We start from the raw sequence: 23,686 nt of genomic DNA, 5'->3' as shown, positions 1-23,686 counted from the left end.
TATGACTTCATATATCAGGTGAGCTTTTGGAGAAGACTTTATGATTACAGCATTACATTTCTCAAGGCTTCGTCATAAACAAAACTTAGAATAGGACAATGCAGGGAGAAGCGGGCTTGGTTTTACAGGCTGGAGCAGGCATAGGCAAACTTGGCCCTCCAGATGTTTTGGGACTACAACTCTCATCACCCCTAGCTAACAGGACCAGTGGTCAGGGATGATGGGAATTGTAGTCCAAAAACATCTGGAGGGCCGAGTTTGCCTATGCCTGGGCTGGAGCCACCTATGAACAATTTGAGAATGCCCCCTGATTGTTTTTTTTTTTTTTAAAGCAATTTATTAAATTTTACAATAAAGATAAACATAGTAAACAATGTAACATTGATCTTAACATATTTTCACATTTTCTTTGGACTTCCTCACATCTCCCGCTCCCATTTTCATCACTGTAACATTTTGTCAGCAATTTATCATCTTATTTAAATTCTTATATCCCTTCTATGTTTCATAATCTTATAATTCTCAAAAGGAGCTAAATTTCACAGTCTTACTTATTTTCTTAAAAAACTTCTAAATTTAGTGGTGCTCAGTTATTTTGATCTAGCATCTTGTTTAGCATTCACTCAAATTACAATACTTTTGTAAATAGTTCTTAAATTTCTTCCAGTCCTCCTCAATCCTCTCTTCTCCCAGGTCACGGATTCTGCCGGTCATTTCAGCCAGTTCCATGTAATCTATCAGTTGTATCTGCCATTCTTCCAGTGTGGGTAGATCTTGAGTTTTCCAATGTTTTGCGAGAAGTATCCTTGCTGCTGTTGTTGCATACATAAAGAATGTCTGGTCCTTCTTTGCCACCCCTTGGCCGACAATACCCAAAAGGAAAGCCTCTGGTTTCTTAGTGAAGGTATATTTAAATACCTTTTTTAGTTCATTATAAATCATTTCCCAGAACGCCTTCACTTTAGGGCAAGTCCACCAGAGGTGGAAGAACGTTCCCTCACACTCTTTGCATTTCCAACACTTATTATCAGACCGGTGGTAAATTTTGGCAAGTTTGACTGGGGTCATATACCATCTATAAATCATTTTCATTACATTTTCTTTCAGAGCGTTACATGCAGTAAACTTCAATCCATTGCTCCACAACCTCTCCCAGTCCTCAAACATGATATTATGCCCAATGTCCTGTGCCCACCTTATCATAGCCGATTTAACCGTTTCATCTTGTGTATTCCATTTCAACAGCAAGTTATACATCCTTGAAAGTACCTTAATCTTTGGTTCTAACAATTCTGTTTCTAATTTCGATTTCTCCACCTGGAACCCTAGTTTCTTATCATTTTTAAAAACTTCTTTAATCTGAGCGTAATGTAACCAATCTCGCACTTTGTCTTTCATTTTCTCCAAACTCTGCAATTTCCAATTGTCTCCATCCTTTTCTAGTATTTCCCAATATTTTGGCCATTTAGCCTCCATATTGGGTCTTTTTCGGGCCTTGGCTTCCAAAGGTGAAAGCCACCTTGGTGTTTTATTTTCCAGCAAGTCTTTATATTTTGTCCAGACATTAAACAATGATTTTCTGACAATATGGTTCTTAAAGGCCTTATTTGCTTTAACCTTGTCATACCATAAATATGCATGCCATCCAAAAGCATTGTTAAACCCTTCCAGATCCAACACATCAGTGTCCTCAAGAAGTAGCCAGTCTTTTAGCCAGCAGAACGCTGCGGCTTCATAATACAACTTTAAGTCTGGCAGGGCAAAGCCCCCTCTTTGTTTTGCATCAGTTAATATCTTAAACTTAATTCTGGGCTTTTTGCCCTGCCAGACAAACTTAGAAATGTCTCTCTGCCACTTCTGAAAGCACCCCGTTTTGTCCAAGACCTGAAGTGTTTGAAATAAAAACAACATCTTTGGCAATACATTCATCTTGATAGCAGCAATTCGGCCTAACAAAGAAAGTTTCAATTTTGACCAACTATCTAGGTCTCTCTTAATTTCTGTCCAGCATTTTTCATAATTGTCCTTAAATAGACTTAGATTTTTTGCTGTTATGTTTACCCCTAGGTATTTTACTTTTTTAACCACGTTAAGTTCCATCTCATTCTGAAACCGTTCTGACTCTGTATCCGTCAAATTTTTCCCCAAAACCTTAGTTTTCTGTTTATTTAATTTAAATCCAGCCACCCGACCAAAATCATTAATCAGTTGTAATACTCTTTTCGTACTGGGCTCTGGCTTCTGCAGGGTCAAAACCAGGTCATCTGCAAAAGCTTTTAATTTATATTGTTTCTGACCGACCTGAATTCCTTCCACCAACCGATCCTCTCTAATCATGTTTAATAGCACTTCCAGAACCGAAATAAATAACAAAGGGGAAATAGGGCAACCTTGTCGTGTCCCTTTTTCAATTTTAAACTCTTCTGTAACCACATTATTAACTATCAGTTTAGCTTTCTGTTCTGAATATATCGCCCCAATCCCATTCTCAAAACCCCGTCCCACTCCCATCTCCTTTAAATTTCCCATCATAAATTTCCAGGAGATATTGTCAAAGGCCTTCTCCGCGTCTATAAAAATTAGGACTGCTTTTGTATTTATGTCTGTTTGCAAAAGTTCCAAGATATCAATAGAGAATGCCCCCTGATTGTTCCCAAGGATACTTTTCAGTTTTATTTAATATTAGTGAATGGCTTTGAGAGGGATGCTTGGGAAATGTCTTGGGTAGCAACATACAAGCTATGTAAATGTCTTTCACTCCACACACAATTTTGGAGAAGACATTCTGCATGCATAATAGGAGTCCCTTGGAAGGGTGATATTAAAAATGAATTGAAAAGACAGCATAGTTCATCATTAATTATTTAATGTGCTCTTATTAAGAATCTCAAAACACAAGGTGATGTACGAGCTGGCAAAACTTTCGTAAGCAGAAAATTTTGATCTTGCTTGTGGTTGCCAATCTTTCATAGAAGGGAAATAGAGTTACACTGAACAACACTGTTGCCAAAACCAGTTGTTGTTTAGTCATCTTAGTCGTGATCGACTCTCCGTGACCTCATGAACCAGAGCATGCCTTGGAAACTCTCACTTCCTTCTCAAAGCTTCTCCTTTTTTATGTCCATGGGGTTCTCTTGGCAAAATACTGGAGTGGTTTCCCAGTTCCTTCTTGAGGTGGATCACATTTAGTCTAAACTCTTGGCTATGACCTGTCTGTCTTGGGTGGCCCTGCACGGCATAGCTCATAGCTTCCCAGAGTTATTCAAGCCCCTTCGTCACGACAAGGCAGTGATCCATGAAGGGGCCAAAACCAGTACACAACCCTAAAACTGGGGTGGCTTAGCTCTATGATGGAGGGAAAAACTGCCTCACCTTGTAGAATTCTCCCCAACAAGGAGTATAAAAGCTCTTCATAAATACACACGGATGTAGAACATTGCCTATCATATAATTTTGCTAGTTCTTAATAAAGTTCAAAAATTAATAGGCTATATATTATATAATCTTACTGAAATTCCTTACGAAGTCAGGTGACAACTTCAAAGGGTCAAGTGACTGACACTGATAGCGTGCTTTCAAAGGTACTTGCTGTAACCACCAATCAGCCAATAGGGAACTGCCTAGCAGAGTCAATCCCACTGGGGCTCACCGGCAGCACCAATCATCCAAACCCTATTGCTGTTCTGCAGCCGTGTCTGAAAATATTTAATTAACTGCTACTAGCAAAGATTCTCTGTTACGGGTCCTGTAAACAGTGGTGGTAGCAGCAACTTTTCCTGAGTGTGTGTCATGTACATTCTCAGTAATCCTTATAAGAATTCTGTAAAATAGGCCAGCAATATTATTCTCATGTTAGAGATTTGAGTTTAGACACTGTGACACATGGAAGTTTGAGTTTGTGGCTAGTGTATCTAGCTTACTGAAACAAATTGTACAAGAGGGAAAGTATCTAAAAGTCTCACCCACGTTCTTTTTCAAAAGCTCTGAGCTGGAACCAGAAAACATTGTGGCAGCTAAGATTAATGCATCCAGTTGTCTATTACATATTTTCCCGAGTTTTTTAATTTTAAAAAAATTAAAATGCAAATGAATAGTTATATGAAAATATACTTACAGATAGCGTCCATTTCAAGAATTGCTTGCTTGGCCTGAAAAAATAAAAACAAATATTGTGCATAAACCATATGGACTTGCTTAACACCTCAGGTCAGCAATAGTCCTTCCCTCAGACACTGGGTGCACCACCACACCAAACCTTCTAAAATCTGAAAGGCAACATTGGTTTCAAAACTGTCCTGATTCAAGTGAACTTGGTGGAATGCAATTCATGTGCTGTTATCATAATGTGGCTACCCAGATGCATCTATCACAGAAGACTAAAATACACATATTTTATTTTTAACATATCCACACTCTTAAAAAGGCACCAAGCAAAAAAGTTCCTTTTTTAACCAGGCCTTTGGTTGATTTGATAGACATCCTATGCCTTTTTTTAAAATTAATAATAAAAATGTGGGGGGGGGGTGTTATTAGGTTGTTGTTTCTATTTTGATTATATATTTTGTGTTTTTATATTTTGATTTTGTTCTGTGAACTGCCCTGAGACCTCCGTATATAGGGCGGTATATAAATTCAATCAATCAATCAATAGAAATACAAACAAACAAATAAGACAGTTGTTAATATTTTACCTTAGCTGGGATTTTGGCAGGGTGGTTTTCAAGAATTAATCTCTTCAAGTGAAGAATCCAAAGGCGTTTATCTTGCTGTGATTTGGCCTGTTACAGGTTGCAAGAATGCAGTAAGTTATAGCTAGAGATGAAGGAGTGAAGGTAGGTAACACCAGACAATAAATTTAGCAGAGTCAAGGGTTGAGCGTGAAGAAGGCTCTGACTTCCAGTGGATGGGATAGGGGAGAGATGGGGAATCTGTTGCCATCCCCATCATCTCTAGCCATGCTGCCTGAAGGGGGCCGAGAGTTCAGCAACATCTGAGAGAGTCACAGGGTCTCCCATACAGGGGTCTATACAGCTTTCCACAAGAAAGGTCAGAAATGTCTTGGCTCCACTACATCCTTCTATGATCATCAGAATAAAATGCTTTTAGTATATTTCTGAATATTATTCTATGTCTGGTAGCTGACAATTTATAAAAAACATATTTATTTATTTAACACAATTGGCAACTAACATGAAAATGGTGAGACAGCAAAGCTGAACACCACAGGCTGTAATAGTGCCTTGTGTGTCTGCATGCCCTAGTTCCTTGTCTTTCCCCCTCTATGAGGTTATCATGTTGCTCCTGTGCAGATTAGTGGCTTGGGCAGGATATGAATTACTTCTTAACATGCTGTGTGGTGCAGGGCAGGCTGGGTTGCTTGTTCCTGAAGAGATCTGCTAGAATGGGAAGCAGGCACTGTTTCTATATATATCTGTATCTATTCACCCACAAAACTCATCCCATTAGTCATTTTATTTTCCAAGTCACAGTAATGTTCATTGACCTCACTATACTTTTCTAAAATTGACCTGTGGTTTCCTCCTCCAAGAATTAACCAAGATCAGAATTGAGGCATACTGTTCAAAATTCAGTGAAATAAAGGGTTTCAAAAATATTATTATCAGTTTCAGGCACACATGCATTTTCAAAATCCCTACTTGTCTAATTCTCAAAGTGCAAAGATGAAACAGAAGCTGAGGGCCAAACTAGATGTGCACTTAAATAGGTAGAATGCAGTTACATCTTTTGTTTTTTTCCTTCATTAATTACAGGGGCTAGGGAGCCCAGCTGGATGGAAGATCATAGAGATCCTAATGAAAACCATTCCTCTCTCTCAACCTTAGGAAAAATTCCGCATTGGTGCAACATTTTTAAGTGCATGTCCAGTTTGCCCCTTAGGGTATTAAAAGCAGTTCCTGTTCCCACTGCATGATTGCATTAATTTGGGATTGTACTGCTCTCTAAAAGGAAGGGGGCAATTGGATAGAATGAGATCATAGGAAATACGGCCTGGTTTTCCTGCACAAACCTGGAAGTGGAATACTATCTACGTGGTACAATACACAGGATACATATCAGGAAAATTATATCCTTAATAACATGTTTCAGAATGCATTCAGTATGTTATGGCTTTTAAATACCTGAACAGTATGTTGCATCTTGGGATTTTTGTAATGGAAGACACTAAAGCTCAGAGGCTCCTTTGGTATGACTTCCACTAGCATGAGATTGCCACACTGCAACAGAGAGAAAGGCTTGTCAGAGGAAGATCTTGTGCACAGAATGGGTATTTATATTTTGGACATTTTGAAATAGACCATTTCCTCTCCTTTGCAGCCCTTGGGGTGCTTGTTCCCTTAGCCGCCTCCTGCAAGTACAAACAGACCTACCAAGATATGAGCTTTGTAGGTGAAAGTCTCTTCCCTCTTCTTCGTAATGAGCAGCAGCTTGTCAAAGAGGAACAGAGTGCGCTCATTTTTGGCTCTCTGGATGCGGAATGTTCCTTCCAAAACCAACTCGCCGTAACTAGCAAGGTCCGGTCCCTTCCAGTTAGTGAGTAAGCTTTGTATCTCCTGAAAAAAGGGAGGAGGGTGGGATAATGAAGCAAGCACATTAAAAACACAACGTTGGGAAATATCACATGGCAAGTGCTGTGTAATGAAGCCACTATCATGTTCCTCTTCTCTAGTCAACAGTGTGAAAAAGCATTGCTTCTACCTCAGGGATGACTAACCAAGGGCCACATTCTCTGTTGACCTACCTTCCAAGGGCCACACCCTAGCAGTGGGCATGGCCAAAGTGGGCATAACCATTTCACATTTGCTCTCCCTCATACACGCATACGCACCACCACACATACAGGAAGAGCTCAGGGCAGCAGAAATGGCAGCAGGACCACCACAGGAATTGTGATGCAAAACTGGTCCTTATTTGTCATATGATAGGCAAACAGAAATCTATTTCTAAATGTCATAGTTGGCAGATGTGTATTTTATGACACACAGCCAATTTGCACTGCACTGTTGTCTGATTATCTTACATGGCCCCTAGAGATGATGTAGGCACAAGGAGAGAGTTCTTAGCAAGCCATAAGGTTGGACATTAAGAGGGATAGATGGGCCATTATATGGAAAAGAATAGGAAGAAGGGGAGGGTGTTTTATAATGGTGCAAGATGTGAGAAACAACTTATGTGATCAAAGTGGAAAGTACTAGCTACTTTTCCAGGCAGCCTGCAATTGTATACTTCCTGTTAACCTACTGTAAGTTTGCATATGGTTGCTCTTTGAATTCACATTAGTCCTTGCAGTATCTTTAGTTACATTATCAATGCACGCTGTATGCCTGAATCTCACAAAGCTTAACCACAGCAACTTAAATTATATTCATTAGAGTCTCAGATATCATAGAAGCTCACCCAAATTAAGAGTTGCATTGCTTATGTGAATGGATTCACCCATAGGATTTCTTCAAATAAGCAGAAGTCCAATATGATGTCTGAACCAATCCACAACTTGGAAATATGCATTTGTGAGATGTTTTGGGCAGTCATAAGCCATGTGAACAAGTTTTTAAGACTACAAATGAATCACTGACCGCAAAGAAACTGGGTGGGTGTACAAGCGAAACTTCATCTTCTGACAGAGAAGGAAGATTTACATTTGGGTTCTGATCTCTCCAAAGAAAGCTTGTAAGCACAATTGTGTCTTTTGTACATTCCACAGACACAGATTTCAGAAGAACCTCTCAAGCACACTTTGAAGGGACTTTCACATGTGACAGATAACACATCTCCCAGTATTAATTGGGAGTTCCCATGGTTGAGTGTGATGCTTTAAAATATAGGAAGATCAAATTCAACATATGTTAAAAGATGTTATTATTGTTAGCATGCACAGGAAAGCAAAACCATAGCCATTTAGAATGCTGGTGCCCAATCTATATAAACCAAAAACCAAATAGAAAGATAAAAACTACTAACATGGAAAACTTGTCAACCCACCTGCAGCCTGACAGCATGTTCATGTTTCCTCTTCATGTCGTTAATATGCCACGCCACTCTCTGCATCGTATCTATGGCTTCTAAAACCACATCATAACCTTCAGTGTCCTTGTCAAGGTGGTTTTCTATCTCCTAGTAAATAAGCCAATGAAGAGGGAACTATTTACAACTCATAGAGGTCTGCAAAAATGTTTTGATGGTAAACTATGGTTAATAATCTGACACTTAGCCCCTCCCAACTGCAGCTCACTTCTTTTGTCTCTACAGCAGAGTTCTCTGGTCTATAAAATATGCAGCACAGAACCCCTTACCCTGCATGTGAGAGATTTTTCTTCAGCCCCATTTTCCCACTGATAGCCACCTCCATTGTATATGTCTCTTTTCCCTTTTTCCAAACCCCTCTTGATTCCAGGATCCTGATAATGTAAAGGCACTGTGTTATACTGGGATGGAGAAAGAAAAGTTGGACGAGACTGGCATATCCTCTGCTAACAGCAAGCACACACAATTTGTGACTGATCAAGCCCACCAGATACATATTGTGGCATGCCAGGTGTGTGACATTCTGGCCACTTTTGAAGTCTCAAGCAAGCTGCAAAAAATAGGTGGCTTGCTGAGCCTTTGATGGGCTGCCCTAAATGGCTAGTGGATTGTGTTTGATTTCATGAGCCATAAGTAATATAGGCATCCTTACAGCAACTGCATTACTCTGCTGCGTTATAGTAGCAGCTATCAAAGCAGAATTTATTAGCATTCAATAAGAGAAATGAGTCAGTCATTCAGTATGCTTTCTTGACTCTACTTTTGGCTATAGAACCTCAGTTTGATAATTACATCCAAGCATTAGACTTAGGCAGACACTACAAATTAAAATTTCTGGACTCTGAAATGTAGTTACCGGTATAATCTCCTAATTGAAAGCACATGATAACCATTAAAAAGAAACCAGATTTCTGAAAATATTGTTAAAACCATGGGAAAGAAAGGAAGAGATATGTACTTTCTCTACCACCATGCATGCATGCAAAAAGGGGGGGGGCCTTTTTGTTGGGCTTAGATGACTTCATACAGGCCCACCCTCCTCACCAGCTGCCCTTGTCTGGAATTGAAACTGCACTTTTAAACACACCAGCTAGTGCAAGAGCCCCAATGAGCACAGTATGTAAAGATGTACAGAAGAAGAAGAAGAAGAAGAAGAAGAAGAAGAAGAAGGGGAGGAGGAGGAGGAGTTTGGATTTGATATCCCGCCTTTCACTCCCTTTAAGGAGTCTCAAAGCGGCTAACATTCTCCTTTCCCTTCCTCCCCCACAACAAACACTCTGTGAGGTGAGTGGGGCTGAGAGACTTCAAAGAAGTGTGACTGGCCCAAGGTCACCCAGCAGCTGCATGTGGAGGAGCGGAGACACGAACCCGGTTCCCCAGATTACGAGACTACCGCTCTTAACCACTACACCACACTGGCTCTCGTCAGGACTGCACTGCACTCTTTTTATGAAAATATGTATAGGTCTGTACTGCATGTTTTCTGAAGAAGCTGCAGCATCAGAAAAGAAGCTGTTTGATGAGCACAGGAGGGGAGAATGATGGAGAAAGGGGCAGGAAGGGTTGGAAATTCAACATCTGCAGAAGCCTAGCATGTCAGGGTGAAGGCTAGGTTACAGTACTTCTTTCTGGCATATGAGCTTTCATCAGAAAGTTTGTGCTTGCTTGTTTTTTGACTGCAGCACAAAAGCCTAGCTACACATTATAGTATTTGCACTCTTCAGCAGGCCTCCTTCAAACTAGGCACTTTACTTTTGAATAAAGAGCAGCTGCTGGCCCAATGTGAAACACACTGCTGATCTGGACTGCCACCCCATGCCAGGTTCCTGTTGACTATCTGAAGAGGAGGCACTTAAAATGACAACATACGTGCAAAAGAAGGTGATACTTCAGTATCCGCTGAACAGGTTTTAAGAGGTAAGATCCTAAAGGTAGAGAATGTTGTAAAGCTTCTTGTCTCTCTCTGAAAAACTTGGCCAGGGACTTGTTCCTCATGCATTCGGTAAGTACAGCCACTGACCTGTAAAACAAATCAATAAAGCTCTCAGAATTATTATTATTATTATTATTATTATTATTATTATTATTATTATTATTATTTTAATCCTATATTATACAGAATTCCACAGCTTTGGATGCATGATAGGTCCTACAAGTGACTGCCTGCTTAGGATCAACTTCAAGCATTATGCATTTCTTGTGCAAGATAAACAGGAGTGTTCTGTGAAGTTTACAAACTTGTGATTGCCGTGCATGCATTCCACACAAGTAACAAGTCTTAGCATCCTACTTTCAAAATAACTGATTACCATGCAACATAATTAAAATAAGCATAAAATTACTTGCTTGCATTTTCTAATGGGCAAGGAAGCATTCATCCTCTTTGCCTTACTAATATAATCCACAAACAGTAAAGCATACCGTTTAGATTAAATGTTAGTCTGAAGCATTATGGTCACATTCTCTATTCACCACCTTTCAAATGATAAAAGGGAAAGAGCACACACAAAAATAAGGTACTCCTACCTTGGATAATTGGTGCAATACTGTGTATATATGTGGAACTCTTCACTCTGAATATAAGGAAAAGGGGGGAAGCTGATTTAGTATATTGATTTTATTACAGCTCCCTAGAAATTCTGAAACCAACACTTATTTGAAAGCAGTAAAAAAATCCCAACATATTACAAAATTTTTTTTTAAAAATTACTCTTCTGTATTGATAGGCATGTAATTCATTAGCTTTATTCCAGTCTGCATGTGAATTGGATTGGAAACAGATTTTTAAGTAAGTTTTTATTGTTGATGCTTTTATTATTTTTTAAATGATAAGCATTTAAAAAGAAGCAACAAAGCTGACTTGTGCCAAGTTTCCCTGCAGCCATTTCTTATTTGCTACAGGCAAGTATTGGTGCTATACAGAAGCTTATTTGAAAGTGTACATACAATGCCACCATTTGGGTTTCCCCCCTGTACAATCTTCAGGAATAGGGAACAGGATTTCCCATTCTGCACCTAATGCACTTTTCACATAGTTCCAAACACAAGGAGCAGCTCCTGAAGACTCGAGAACAAAACAAAAAGAACAAAAAGAACAAAACAAAAACAGACTAATTCTGTAATTTCAGCAGTTCGTAAGGTCTATTTAATGCAAACCATTTTGCTCTGCACCAACATGGGATGCGGATGGTGCTGTGGTCTAAACCACTGAGCCTCTTGGGCTGAGCCTCTTGGGCTTGCCAATCAGAAGGTCGGCGGTTTGAATCCCCATGACCGGTTGAGCTCCCGTTGCTCAGTCCCTGCTTCTGCCAACCTAGCAGTTCGAAAGCACATCAAACTGCAAGTAGATAAATAGGTACCGCTCCAGCGGGAAGGTAAACGGCATCTCCATGCGCTGCTCTGATTTTGCCGGAAGTGGCTTAGTCATGTTGGCCACATGACCCAGAAAAACTGTCTGCGGACAAACGCCGGCTCCCTCGGGCTGTAAAGCGATATGAGCGCCGCAACCCCAGAGTCATCTGCGACTGGACTTAACTGTCAGGGGTTCTTTACCTTTACCTTTAACTTCAACATACATTCACATGCAAGTTGTAACATGCAAATAAGATGACTGCAGTTACAGCTAGCCCATTGTCATCGTCAGAGCTAAGGGAAAGGGCTGTCATAAATGCAATTTGCTTTACTCAGGAGCCTCCAGTTCACACCTTGTTTTGTTTAGGGCAGCAGATGCTTGAAGATGGTCACCTGTTGCTCAGTGTTGTCTTGATTGGGGGATGGTGATAAGGATTTCTGTAGTGTTTCACAGTTTGTGATAAGGTACATGATAAGTGTGTGGTAAAACATAAGCTATCTGCCTTTTTTCCTTTTAGGATTAGTAAAAACTCCTTATCCTGCTTAAAATGCAATCCAGTGACAATCCACCCAATAATTATGGCAGATTACAGCTGAGCCTCTGCTGATATTTTATCTTTTATTTAAGATGGGAAGACTTACAGCTATCTTCACTGGCATGAGACACAATAAGCTTGCATCACAGCCTATGTCATGCACACGCTTTTAAAAACAACTCCAGCTATAGCGGAAACCTTCACCTACAAATAAGTAGTAATCAAGTGAAACCACAATCTGCAACAGAGACGTTACAGTCTGTAATTCACTGGTGAAATCCAGTCACATTCTAGTTATCACATGTAATGGGGCAGGGGCTACCAATGGCTTCTCAAATGCAGAATTCAATATTAAAATTATACCCAAACTGTAAATAAGAATTTAAAAAGAAAGTATGAAAAAGCAGAAAATAGCAGTCTAGCTTACAATAACTGTGCTTAGATTTCATAGTTATTAAATCATAATGTTATGAGTTGGGGGGAGGATAGGCTGTATGTTGAGACCCTTCTAAGTTCCATCAAACCTGCACTTCTAGTTTGCATTACTATACAGATAATGTATTCCTGAACCTGTAGCAAGATCCTTTGATGTTCAACAAGAGCTCAGCAACATGGCCAGCAGAGAGCCATAAATACTGTAGACCATGAAAGTGTTAACATCATGCAGTACTTAAAACATAGAAATCTGTGTATATTTTATTTTTAGGCATATATATTTCCAGATGATTCTACTGTGTGAAGTTTAACATGACAAATAAAATCTCTCTTGTAAAAAATAAATAAAAAAGAGGGGGTGAACGGGAGAGTGGAAGATGTGAAACAGATGCAGTTAGCTCACAACTGCCTTGAACTTTCCCCTTCTGATTACCAACTGAAAGGACAAAACTGTCCTCTTATTTCTGAATCTAAAAGACATAAAGCCCATGGACCAGAGTCAAAAGTTTGGACATCTGCCTCTCTTAAAGCACAGTACTGTTAGTTCAAATGCCTCAGTCAACCACAGCTGATAAGAAGAATGAAAAAGGATGTTCCAATCACAAAGCCAAGAAAACTAACCATATCCACACTTGAAGAAAATAAGTACAATTCTTCTGAAATGCAATAATGTATTTGTCACTTGAAACCTGAAGCAAAATCCAGACTGAACTGGAAACATTTATGCTGCAGAGCTTCAAGTTTCAAAACTAAATGGCATTTGTCAGCATATTTGCAACACAGTAAGGAGAGCCCTGGCCAAGTCCCACCACCACCCAAGAAAGTAAACTTGGTATAATTCAAGACATAAAGTCTTGAATTATACCAAGACTGAATGCATGGGGAAAAGCAGACAGAGAGGAGAACTTCCAAGTTTCCTAGACTGTCCTTTCTAACCTAACCCGTGCTGACCTTCCTCAGGTGCCAGACTGAAACTCTTAGAGTTGCTGACCTCATTTCCTACTTTCTACTCCTACATCCTCACCAGCTGCATTTGTAAACTATGGCATGGCTGAATCAGGTGGAGGAGGCAAGAAGAAAAGAAGTGTTAACTATGTGTTTCACAACTGATGTTGCAACATGGCAGCGTAAAGCAGGACCCCGTAAGGACATTAAGTACAGGGTCTAAAATTACGTAGCTGCACCTTGGTCCTGATCAGACCTTGGCCTGTTCAGCTTCAGCTAAGGATCACCTTATGTACCTACGGAGCATGTTCAGGAACCATAGAACTCATTTCACCCTAGATGGAATGGAATGCTATTACCATAATATATATATATATATATATATATATATATATATATATATATATATATAAGTTAAAGGACCCTAGACAAAGGTGACTATGGGGTTGCGGTACTCATCTCACTTTCAGGCCAAGGGAGCTAGCGTTTGTCCACAGACAGCTTTCTGGGTCATGTGGCCAGCATGACTAAACCGCTTCTGGCACAACGGAATACCATGACGGAAACCAGAGTGCACAGAAACACCATTTACCTTCCCACCACAACAGTACCTAATTATCTACTTGCAGCGGTGTGCTTTCGAACTGCTAGGTTGGCAGGAGCTGGGAAAGAGTAATGGAAGCTCACTCCATCACAGGGATTCGAACTACTGACCTTCTGACTGGCAAGCCCAAGAGACTCAGTGGTTTAGACCACAGCACCACCGATGTCCATAATATAAAACATGAGCAGTCACGGTAAAAGAATAAATCCTACACCAAATACAAGAAACAGCTGAGAATAGCACCATGTAGAATACTGGTGACTTCATCCACCATTCTCTGAAGCAGAATGTGGTTTCCAGTCCACATAGCCAGGTTGCAAAGCTGGCACATTGGATAATCAGATATGAATTATAGGAGCTGGATAATTACGTGCAGTCTTTGGGGAAAAAAAAAAAAGTGTTAACAAAATCACTCAGGCAACTCATTACTCATACCATGGGATACCATATATGCAGTAACAGAAATGTACAAGCAGTCCACATGTCTTGAGAGAAATTCCCACTCACCATTGCCACTTCAAAGGTTGTGGGGAAGAGGGGCATTAGAGATAGTCCTTTATATGAGAACCTAATTTCTTCCTGTTTACTCAAAAAGGTTTCTTATACCAGAGTTTCATAGTAAATGTGAGATTATGTCACACACCACAAATACGGCATGCAACTATGGATTTTTTTTTTTAAAAATCCTTTTGACAAATGTGTTCTCAGTCTATTTTATGACAGTTCTAGAGGAAAATATTTAAAATATTAAGGATGATAAATACAGCTTTAGCCCAAAGAGATGAGTCACATTTGCTTTTCTTCCTTTAAATGTAATAATATACAGGAATTTAGCAAAAGCTGTAATGATCTGAGACACAGATGTACAATTGTACAGCTCTTAATCATTTCAATAAGTCTGTCCTGGTAGTGATCTGTGAGGAAAAAGGAAATGGTCTCAAAATGTTTTCATAGTTCTTGATCTGTTCAGAAATATTTAGGGAGGGAAGGAAATAATATATTTTAATGTCCATAAAAAAAATATTTCTTTTAACTTTGAAAAACTTTACTACACAGCTAACTCAGTTGCAGACGTCTGGGAACTGACTGAATCATCCTGAGTTTTATATTCAAAGAGGCTGTAATATGCTATAGCTCAGATCAATATCACCTTAGTATTACTCACCTTAGAAACAAAACATTCTGCTATAGCTACAGGATCATTTTCACAGTTTTCCAAATCTTGCAGAAGTTCACTAGTTGACACAAAGAAAGAAAGAAAGAAAGAAAGAAAGAAAGAAAGAAAGAAAGAAGAAAGGAAGAAAGAAAGAAAGAAAGAAAGAAAGAAAGAAAGAAAGAAAGAAAGAAAAATTGCATTTTAAAAATAAAAATATGGAGAACCACACACTGATATATACCAGCTACAATCAAAATAAGCATTGCACTTGACATAATATTTGAAATAAAGTAGCCTGGTTAATATTATGACTTGCTATAGGGCTAAGTCCTCATTAGTTATTTGGGTTACTAATATTCTAACACTTCCTTTATTCTTATGCAGCATTTGCCTTCGTTTGCCCAACATGCCTTCACCATTTTGCTTGTACTCTTGCCTCTACCACCAGTTCTGTCTTTCATTAAAAGACAGCCAGTTCTTTTCTGTACTGACTACGAGAAAGTGGGAGCATGGAACTTGTGCACCTCCGCAGCGGCGGAGGAAGCCGCTGCGGAGCCTGAGGCGGCGCGCCCATAGGGGCAGGGCAAGCCACCCATAGGGGTGGGGTGAGGGTGGGGCACACTGCGGGGCCTCCGGAATCTGCCTGCCTCCTCCCACTCAGCTGCACTACAGCTGGGGTGTGGGTAGGCAGCGGGCCAACCATTTGGGCAGCACAGAGCCAGCGGGTGCCCAAGCCACTGCATCTCTCCCAGGAGAGATGTGTGGCTCGGGCGCACTGCAGGCCCCACGGTGAATGCTGCCTGGCATTTTGTCACCCCCTCTCAGTGGTGACACCTGGGGTGACCAGCACCCACCGCACCCCCTTCCTCCGCCCCTGCACCTCCATAGTGTGGCTCTTTTACAAACATCACCATGCACCTTTCTGCATCTCTGTCGCTCTCTTTCACACAGAGAGAGTATTGTGTAGCTTAAAAAACCTTGAATGGGAGGGGCAACACAAACATGCAGAAGAGCATGAAGAGCAGCACTAGGGAGGCCTTCCATGCACAAGCACAGTGATCCATGCACGTAGCACCCATAGTGCTGCTGTATATTATGGGGCCACATGCCTATCTCTCTCTCTCCTATTGAGGAAGGATTCTCTCTCTAGCCACTTCGGTTGCTACTCCCTTCTCAATTATGTACAAAAACCCTTGAATCACAACGAGGAGAAAAAACATAAGTCATTGCACTGCTTACACTACTTAGGAAAGGTGGAAGAGAGGCAGCAAAGTATAAAATGGTTTCCTGCACCAGGCCATACGCTCAAACAACCCTGCCCTGTTGTGTTTATAAGCAGGCTCTCACGTGCGAGCTGTTCTTTTAACTTTTGACACGCTGGTAGCCAAATAGATTTTGACATTAATTGTTGCTGTAAGTGGATGCATGCTTATTTTTAAACAAAACTGAGTGGATAATTAGCAGGGTAAGTTTATAAGCTTTACAGCAGATTTAGAGGCACCAAAGATAATCAGGATTGCCACAGTCTCATTAGTCTGCTGTTGGGGAGGAAATATCAAAAGCATCCATCAGTAACTGAACTTACAGTTACAAACCTGATTCTTTGCATTTCACTTAGCAGGCCCTTTGAGATCAGTGAGGTTGTTGCTACGGAGCAGGCATAGGCTTGCAACATCCAGTACAGACTAACACAGTGCGCACAGTTGTGCTTTATCCCCACCCCAACTCTTTTGATTTGACTGTGGAAGAAAGAAGCATATGTCTCTGTGTATCATATTTAGCCTAACCTTCGGCATGTGATCCTAACCATAGTTACTCAGAAATACATTCCACCAACTTCCAGGGAACTTTTCCCCAGGTAACTGTGAAAACAACCCAGGTCTTATTGGGTGCAGGTTGCATACAATGGGCAAGTTGCTGTATATTGGCTAGGAGATGAATGGCAGATTCATCCCAGTGAGACAGGGAATGGCAAGCATTCACACAGCTACACAGCAGCTTATGACGGGGAATGCTGCTTTTGGTTGTGAAAATAATGTCAACCAGCAACTCCAGTGAGGAACTTACCTCACAGTACTGTATGTTCTTTACAAGAGGAGGAAAATGGGCATTAGCTTAAAAGGTCAGTACAGTTGTGCCAAGGGGCATCTTGGCTAGTTATCCTTGATCATCTAATTTGAGTGGGTTCCCGGCATCCCTTCACACTTTGTCTCATTAGCTATGTTCTCGTTCCCACATTTCTTTATTTTAAGTCATGGCCTATTTAATCCCTGTGCTTGGTGCCCACAGCTCTGTACTTCCTGTTCCTGCTTACAATTACCCTTTCCTGAAAGAGTTGCATAGCATTGGGGAGGGGGGCTGTTTGTAAAAATATTATTAGGTCCTTGCATCTCTGTAGGATCAAGACATTACCGAATAGTAAAGGGAGGGAATCACTCCTTTTCTCCCAGTCCAGGCAGAATGTTAAATTTTACAAATGAAGAATAGCAAGTGGCTTCAAAGAATTAATAATCCAAAGCTGACTGTCATTTTTCAAATGCCCTGACAAGTCTGTGCCATGCCTAGTGAACTTCAGGCTGCCAAAAACTGAAAAAGAGAGAGAAATGCAGTAAAAAGTCTAGCAGCCAAAACCACTTAGAGGGCCATTATTTTACACGTCTTTATCTTTTAATTTAAATTTCATGTTTGTATGCATTGCCTGGCACTACTTAGCAAAGGCTTTTCTTGACAAGAAGCCAATAGGTCAAAGTAGAGAAATCGTTCAGTATTGCATGTCTGCAGAAATGACTACGTAAAATGTTTTTAAAAGGGGCATACATTTAAAAAGAAGGGGCAGAAACCAATGCCGGCCAACTCTTGATGCAAGATAACAGTTATCTATGCCAGCAGCACTTTACACTAAAGCCCATATTAGATCTTTGACCCTGTAGTCCATCACTCTTTAATTACATAAGCTAAATATGAACATGGAGCACTATTGCAATATAAAGCTACATCGTCAGATGTTTAATCTCTGGACTAGAAGGGTAGTATTTGTGGGCGAACAAGTGCATGTGCACAACTGAACTGTTTTGGGAACCAACTATGGAGGAATGTGTACTTTTATGCTATCTTCATCTACACCACAAAATCTGACAAAGTAATGACTGGGTATTCAGCTTGTTATCCCCATGATTCCACGACATTCATCTGCAAAAGCTAATTAGAGGTAGTTAGAAGGTAATTAGAAAAAGAAATGGAAGGGTTCTTCTTACCTTCAATGAAAATAAGCAGTGCAGGAAAATGCAAATAAATAAATAAAAATAAAACCCCAACAACACCCAGAAGTATGAAGAGGACCTCTCTGCCTGAAGCAAAAGCTTCCTGCCTAAAGAACTGGTACAGAAACTCACCAGCAGGTATTGACAGATTGGTCTTCCCTTGCTCAGGGCTGCTGCCTGTAAATTGTTTGGGGCTGCTGCCCAAGTGAGGGAAGGTTGCCTTCGACTGACCTTCATTTACGGGGGTTGGAAGCTGAGAGGACTGTTATGCAGTGGTTCCACTCCTTCCTCCTAGGCCATGTCCAGAAAGTGGTGTTGGAGGATGAGAGTCTGGACCCCTGTAGGGTGCCTGAGGGCTCTGTCTTCTCCCTCACGCTTTTCAACATCTATACAAAGCCACTGAGAGATATCTTCAGGGGATTTGGGCTGGGTGTTCACCAGTATGCGGATGATACCCAGCTCTACCTCTCTTTTAAAACATGCCTCAATCCCTACCCATTCATATGCAGGGCTTATTCCAATGGCACTTGTTCCAATGGCAGTTGGGAACTCCCGTAAATGTCTTGTGCTAGCATTTGTTTTCACAGCACAGATACCTTTGGGGGGACTTTGGCCTGAAGCACCAACCACCCCTATTTTAGTATTACTTTAATATTTAATCTGTTGGGGGGAGTGCACGAATGAACAAAAGCTTGGATTTGTGGTCCCCAGATATGTTTTCATTTAAGTCCAATATTTACTCACCTGTTGAAATGGTAGATATCTTTTATGTTTCCAAACAAAGCTGATCGTTCCTCCATCCCCAAAGAGAGCTTGGATTGGTCAGTGATACAATCAAGGTAATCCTATGAAATAAATGAAAAGGGTTGTCTTAAACATGTCTGCTCTTTTCTTCCTCAGTAAATGGAACTATCTTTAATTGTGGAAGAGGACTCTGCTCCAGATCAATTTCACTTTATATTACACTAATCCCTTCAGTAGCGCCACACTGAACAGTCCTTCCATTATGGAAAATAACAATACTTATCTGTTCACCAATACCAAAGGAATAAACCCAAAGACTGAATGCTTTGCTGCTCAGACTGTGCATGTTTTTCAAGCTGCAACGTATTCAGATTTCACCCACAGTGACAGCTTAATTATCTCCATTAATTACTCAATAAGGTCAATGACATCTTCCTATATTAAGCAGGGTTTCTTTTAAAAACAACATAAAGTATCATCACGAAAGCACATGCACTTCATACAGATAAGAGGAGACCTGGAAAAGTATTACCATATTTCAGAGCTATTGAAAAAGTACTTTTAAAACTCTCAAACACAATGCAATATAAACGTCCTGGTTCCCAGTTTATAAAGAACAAGGTCTCTCTTCTTCTGCAGCCCCCACCTGGTATACTAATGAGAAACTGCATGTGCTTGGGAACATATTGCAGAGAAGATTCATTCGCATGCTATTTAGTTGTGGAGATTACATTTTAGGTCACACAAGCAAGAGAGTTATAAACTAATTGGGGAAGATTTGCTTTAAAACAGTGATTTGCAGGTTACCAGACAGGCCCTTCCAGAACTGCAGTACCAAGAGTGGTTTAACCAATGCTTTTTTTTTCTAAAAAGATGTTTAGGGGTACTCTCATTTTCCTACTCATATTGAAATACTGCTCCTCAATGAGACCAAACTTAAGATTCACAAAATGTTTAGGGGTATGCGTACCCCTGTGTCCCCCCAGAAAAAAGCACTGGGCTTAACAATCAGTCCCTCTTCACGAGGATCTCTGGGAATGACAGCTCTAAGAGAGGAATAAGGGTCTCCTAACAGCTCTCAGGACCCATACCCAACTACAGCTCCCATAATTATTTGGGGGAAACCATGATTGTTTAAAGTGGCATCATATTGTTTTAAATCTGTGGTGCTAGTGGGGTTTTAGTGTACAAACTGACTCCATTGAAAAATACTGCTTCGGGAGACTTTGAGTGCCAAAGCTCTCTCATTGGTGTTAGAACTCGAAGTCGTCCTGATATTATGATAATCAAATACCTGTGTGAACTAGCATTAAAACTACTATTTAACACAACAACAAAAGGCCTAGTGTGCTTCCATAACATTTATAAAGAAACTCTGCAGGAGAAAGGAAAACAATAGACTAAGAGTGAGAACAGCTGGAACCATGTTAACAAAACCCTGACATGATCCTGAGCCTGAGGGTTTAGACAACGTGTGGTGGCATTTTACCAATGGCAACACAACATTCCATAGCACCAAATTCAAGGGATTCTGGGAAATGTCAGCTACACCATGAGGATCTTGTTATATGGTAACTGAATTCCAAAACCCACATGAGAGAATCAGATAAAAACAAAGGGGAAACTTATTTGAGAAAAATCACTGGGCATGTTCACAATAGGTTTACTTTTCTAAATAATTTGATCGTTTAAACAAACAAGCAAAACAAAATATTGTAGCACCAAGAACAGCACATAAAGAGGAACATGAGTTCTTAACCAGTTCTGTCCACATATAAGCAGGTTTTGACTTCCAGCACCGAAGAGCAATTTTATATCTACACACCGAGGGCTTTACAACAAGGAAGCTCCATGACATTAAACATTGTGGCATACATGATCTACACCTCTACATTCCATTCCACCCAGCCTCCATTAACTTATGACCTCATCATTAAATCTGTTCTCTTAAAATATGTTTGTGCATTAAGTCATTATAACAATGTCCCGGGGGCTTCCCAAAACTGTGTGTGACCTTTTGTTTTCACTCACAGTCTCCCTTGGAGCAGAGACTTAAGAGGCTTCATGAAGCAGAAAGGATTGCTCCACACACACACACTGCAACCTGGGTCAAAAGGGTGGAAAAAATGAGTACAAAACAGGAAAAGCTCATTCCCAGTTGTAATTTCTAGCACATATTTGCGTTCAATAGAATGAGATGTAACAAAGTGGGCCTGCCCTAACAACAACTACAGACCAACAGCAACCAGCTTTTAAAAAGGGACAAAAACTTATATAGAAACCTTACTACTTTAAAGTGGTTCATAATTTGCTTTTGTAAGAGCAAATGTTGTTTGATGTGAAAAAGAACAAAAGCGGAGGTAGCTAATGAGGTCCATCCAAGTGATGTTTTCCTATCATTTCTGTCCCTTGGCAATGCTGGTGAGTTAGAGTCCAACAATAGTGGGAGGGCACTACTTTGACTAAACCACACTAAAATATCATGAGAATACAGATGCCTGTATTGCAATGATACATAATGAAACACACAATGTATTGTACTACATAATATCTGTATAGCCAAAGTACCTGATGATTGCTTTATAAGCAGGCTAGTCAAATTATCTGTTGGATATTTGGCACAACCATCAATAGTTTTGGACAAGTATTTGTAAGTGAAATTACTGAACTAGTCTACCTAAATTCTGATTCCTGCCCCCCAGACTTCTGGCATCTGACTAGCCACAAGATAATGTCACCATATAACACTACAAAATAATCTTCAGAGAACTATAAAAGCTTTACATTGCACAATAAACACTGGGCAGGAAATGGGTAAAAAAATAAATAACTGCATCAACAGGGTTAAAGGAGAGTGTGTTATTTCTTTTAACAGAACTTCAATATCCTCTTTCCTCAGTCTGCAGTTCACCTCACACGATACAGAGCTACTTGTGAGGCCCTTTGGATGTTTCCCTACCAAACAGCTGATTAGAAGGGTTCCCTGTGCATCTTTCAGGTACTTCTGGGGAACAGGATTGCATAGTACACCTGTGCACAGGTCCACACATCTGTGTGCTTTGCAGAGAGATGCAACTTATACCCTATTGGCAGGAAAAACTTATTTAGCCCAAGGGCCATAGTCCCTTCTGGGCTTTTTCGCTGGTTAGGTTCAATTCTAATCCTTCTAACCTCCTTTGGGGTAGGTTTGCAGGTATGGCAGAAGGAAATAGGATCTGCCCATGTGATGCCCACCTGGTAGAAACTCTAGCTCACATGGCCCTTAAATGTTAAATGTATGATATCTCTGCCAACAATTTTTAGACCATCTATGTATTCCAACATGGAAACCAGAGACAGAGTTTATATGCTTCTTATTACAGGGGAGAGACCAGGAGCTCACCAAGAGAGTAGCTAAGTTACTCTATTTGATTTTCTGTCGCCCAAGTACACTACAGGATCCTGCCCTTGCTGGAGACCCACAAAGATGAAATAGACTGCTCGCCTCTTCTTCCCTTTGGCAAATGACTGTACTGTTGAAATGGTGACGAGATCGCACTGGCCTGTATATTTTGAATGTTTGTTTGTGATGCCAATAAAGGTTTGATGATGATATTCCCTTCTGGACAACTTGCTGAAGGTCACATGTCAGCGGTAGGCAGGTCCAGGGCAGAGGCAAATGGCAGAGTAATTAATGTAAACGTTTCCTTCGTATAGTAGGCTAGTTTCTACCCACCCACCCCTCTCCATTCTCTATCCAAGTAAGCAAACAGTTCATCAGAGTTCATGGACAAATTCCAGCCAAGCAAAAGCACTTAAGGAGTATATAATGCAGAGGTGGTGAGCAATGTGCATGGAAAGGTCTACAAGTCATAACCACTTTTTCAGCTGGCAGGGGCTGGAAAAAAGTTGTTGGAAAACTCTTAGCAGGCAGTAGGTTGTGAGGGTTGTGATAAGAGTGTGACAAGAGAAGGAACAAGTCAACTTTCTCATGATCATGAAGTGTAATACAGCAGATGGAACCAAAACAACAACAACCCAGTCCCCAGAGATGCATCGTTGCATCATGTTATGCCTGGTCATTTAATAGCTCTGCAAACTCAACCTGGAAACAGAAATGTCATTTAGAAATAAACTTGATCTCTCAGTGAGTCTCTGAAGGAAAATGATCAAAGCTATGCAACAAAGATTCTGGGTTTTTTTCTGTTTAAGAATTCTTTGACCCTTTAAGGTCAAACAAAACTACAGCGGCAAACAATGTCACAGCAGCTGCAAGCATATGAAGCCATAATAAAAAGGCTGGAAACTCCCTAATCGCATAGCTGGCAACCGTCATAATGAAATGGTCTATGAATCTTTATTAAAGCTATCAGAGCCAAGTCTTATTGTCTCCCTGAAATTCCAGCAAAACATTCACTGCTGTTTCTGGAGAAGAAAAAGGAGAAATGTTATCTTTTTTGTGTTTTATTTATTTTTGGGGGGGAAGCATAGGTGTTTTGCCCTTTTTTCTGTGTGTGAGGGGGAGTGTCTTAGCATCGCTAGTTTTGAAATGGGTATTTCTTAGTTTCTTAGATTGTCAAATATGCTCCCTGGGCATCAAAAGGTTAGGGACCTCTGTTCTATAGCCCAAGCA

General features: G+C 40.4%; 1 protein-coding gene across 8 annotated transcripts in view; it reads right to left on the bottom strand.

Annotated features, from left to right (window-relative positions):
- LOC308473089 (pleckstrin homology domain-containing family G member 1-like) overlaps positions 1-23,686 on the bottom strand; it is a 103,742-nt gene that overhangs the window by 9,663 nt on the left and 70,393 nt on the right. For all 8 annotated transcript variants that reach the window (XM_080998349.1, XM_080998351.1, XM_080998348.1 and 5 more), the window contains 9 exons: positions 19,075-19,175; positions 15,080-15,149; positions 10,570-10,616; positions 9,913-10,063; positions 8,002-8,133; positions 6,390-6,572; positions 6,141-6,236; positions 4,692-4,778; positions 4,115-4,148 (listed from right to left, as the gene is read on the bottom strand). In XM_080998349.1, coding sequence (XP_080854475.1) covers positions 4,115-4,148; positions 4,692-4,778; positions 6,141-6,236; positions 6,390-6,572; positions 8,002-8,133; positions 9,913-10,063; positions 10,570-10,616; positions 15,080-15,149; positions 19,075-19,175 — 901 coding nt within the window. The remainder of the gene's footprint in view (positions 1-4,114; positions 4,149-4,691; positions 4,779-6,140; positions 6,237-6,389; positions 6,573-8,001; positions 8,134-9,912; positions 10,064-10,569; positions 10,617-15,079; positions 15,150-19,074; positions 19,176-23,686) is intronic.

The sequence above is a fragment of the Podarcis pityusensis genome (assembly GCF_964106645.2).
Source record: "Podarcis pityusensis genome assembly, chromosome: 3".
NCBI classification, from domain to species: Eukaryota; Metazoa; Chordata; class Lepidosauria; order Squamata; family Lacertidae; genus Podarcis; species Podarcis pityusensis.
Note: the sequence above shows the minus strand (reverse complement) of the source record. Positions and strands in the feature narration are given on the sequence as shown.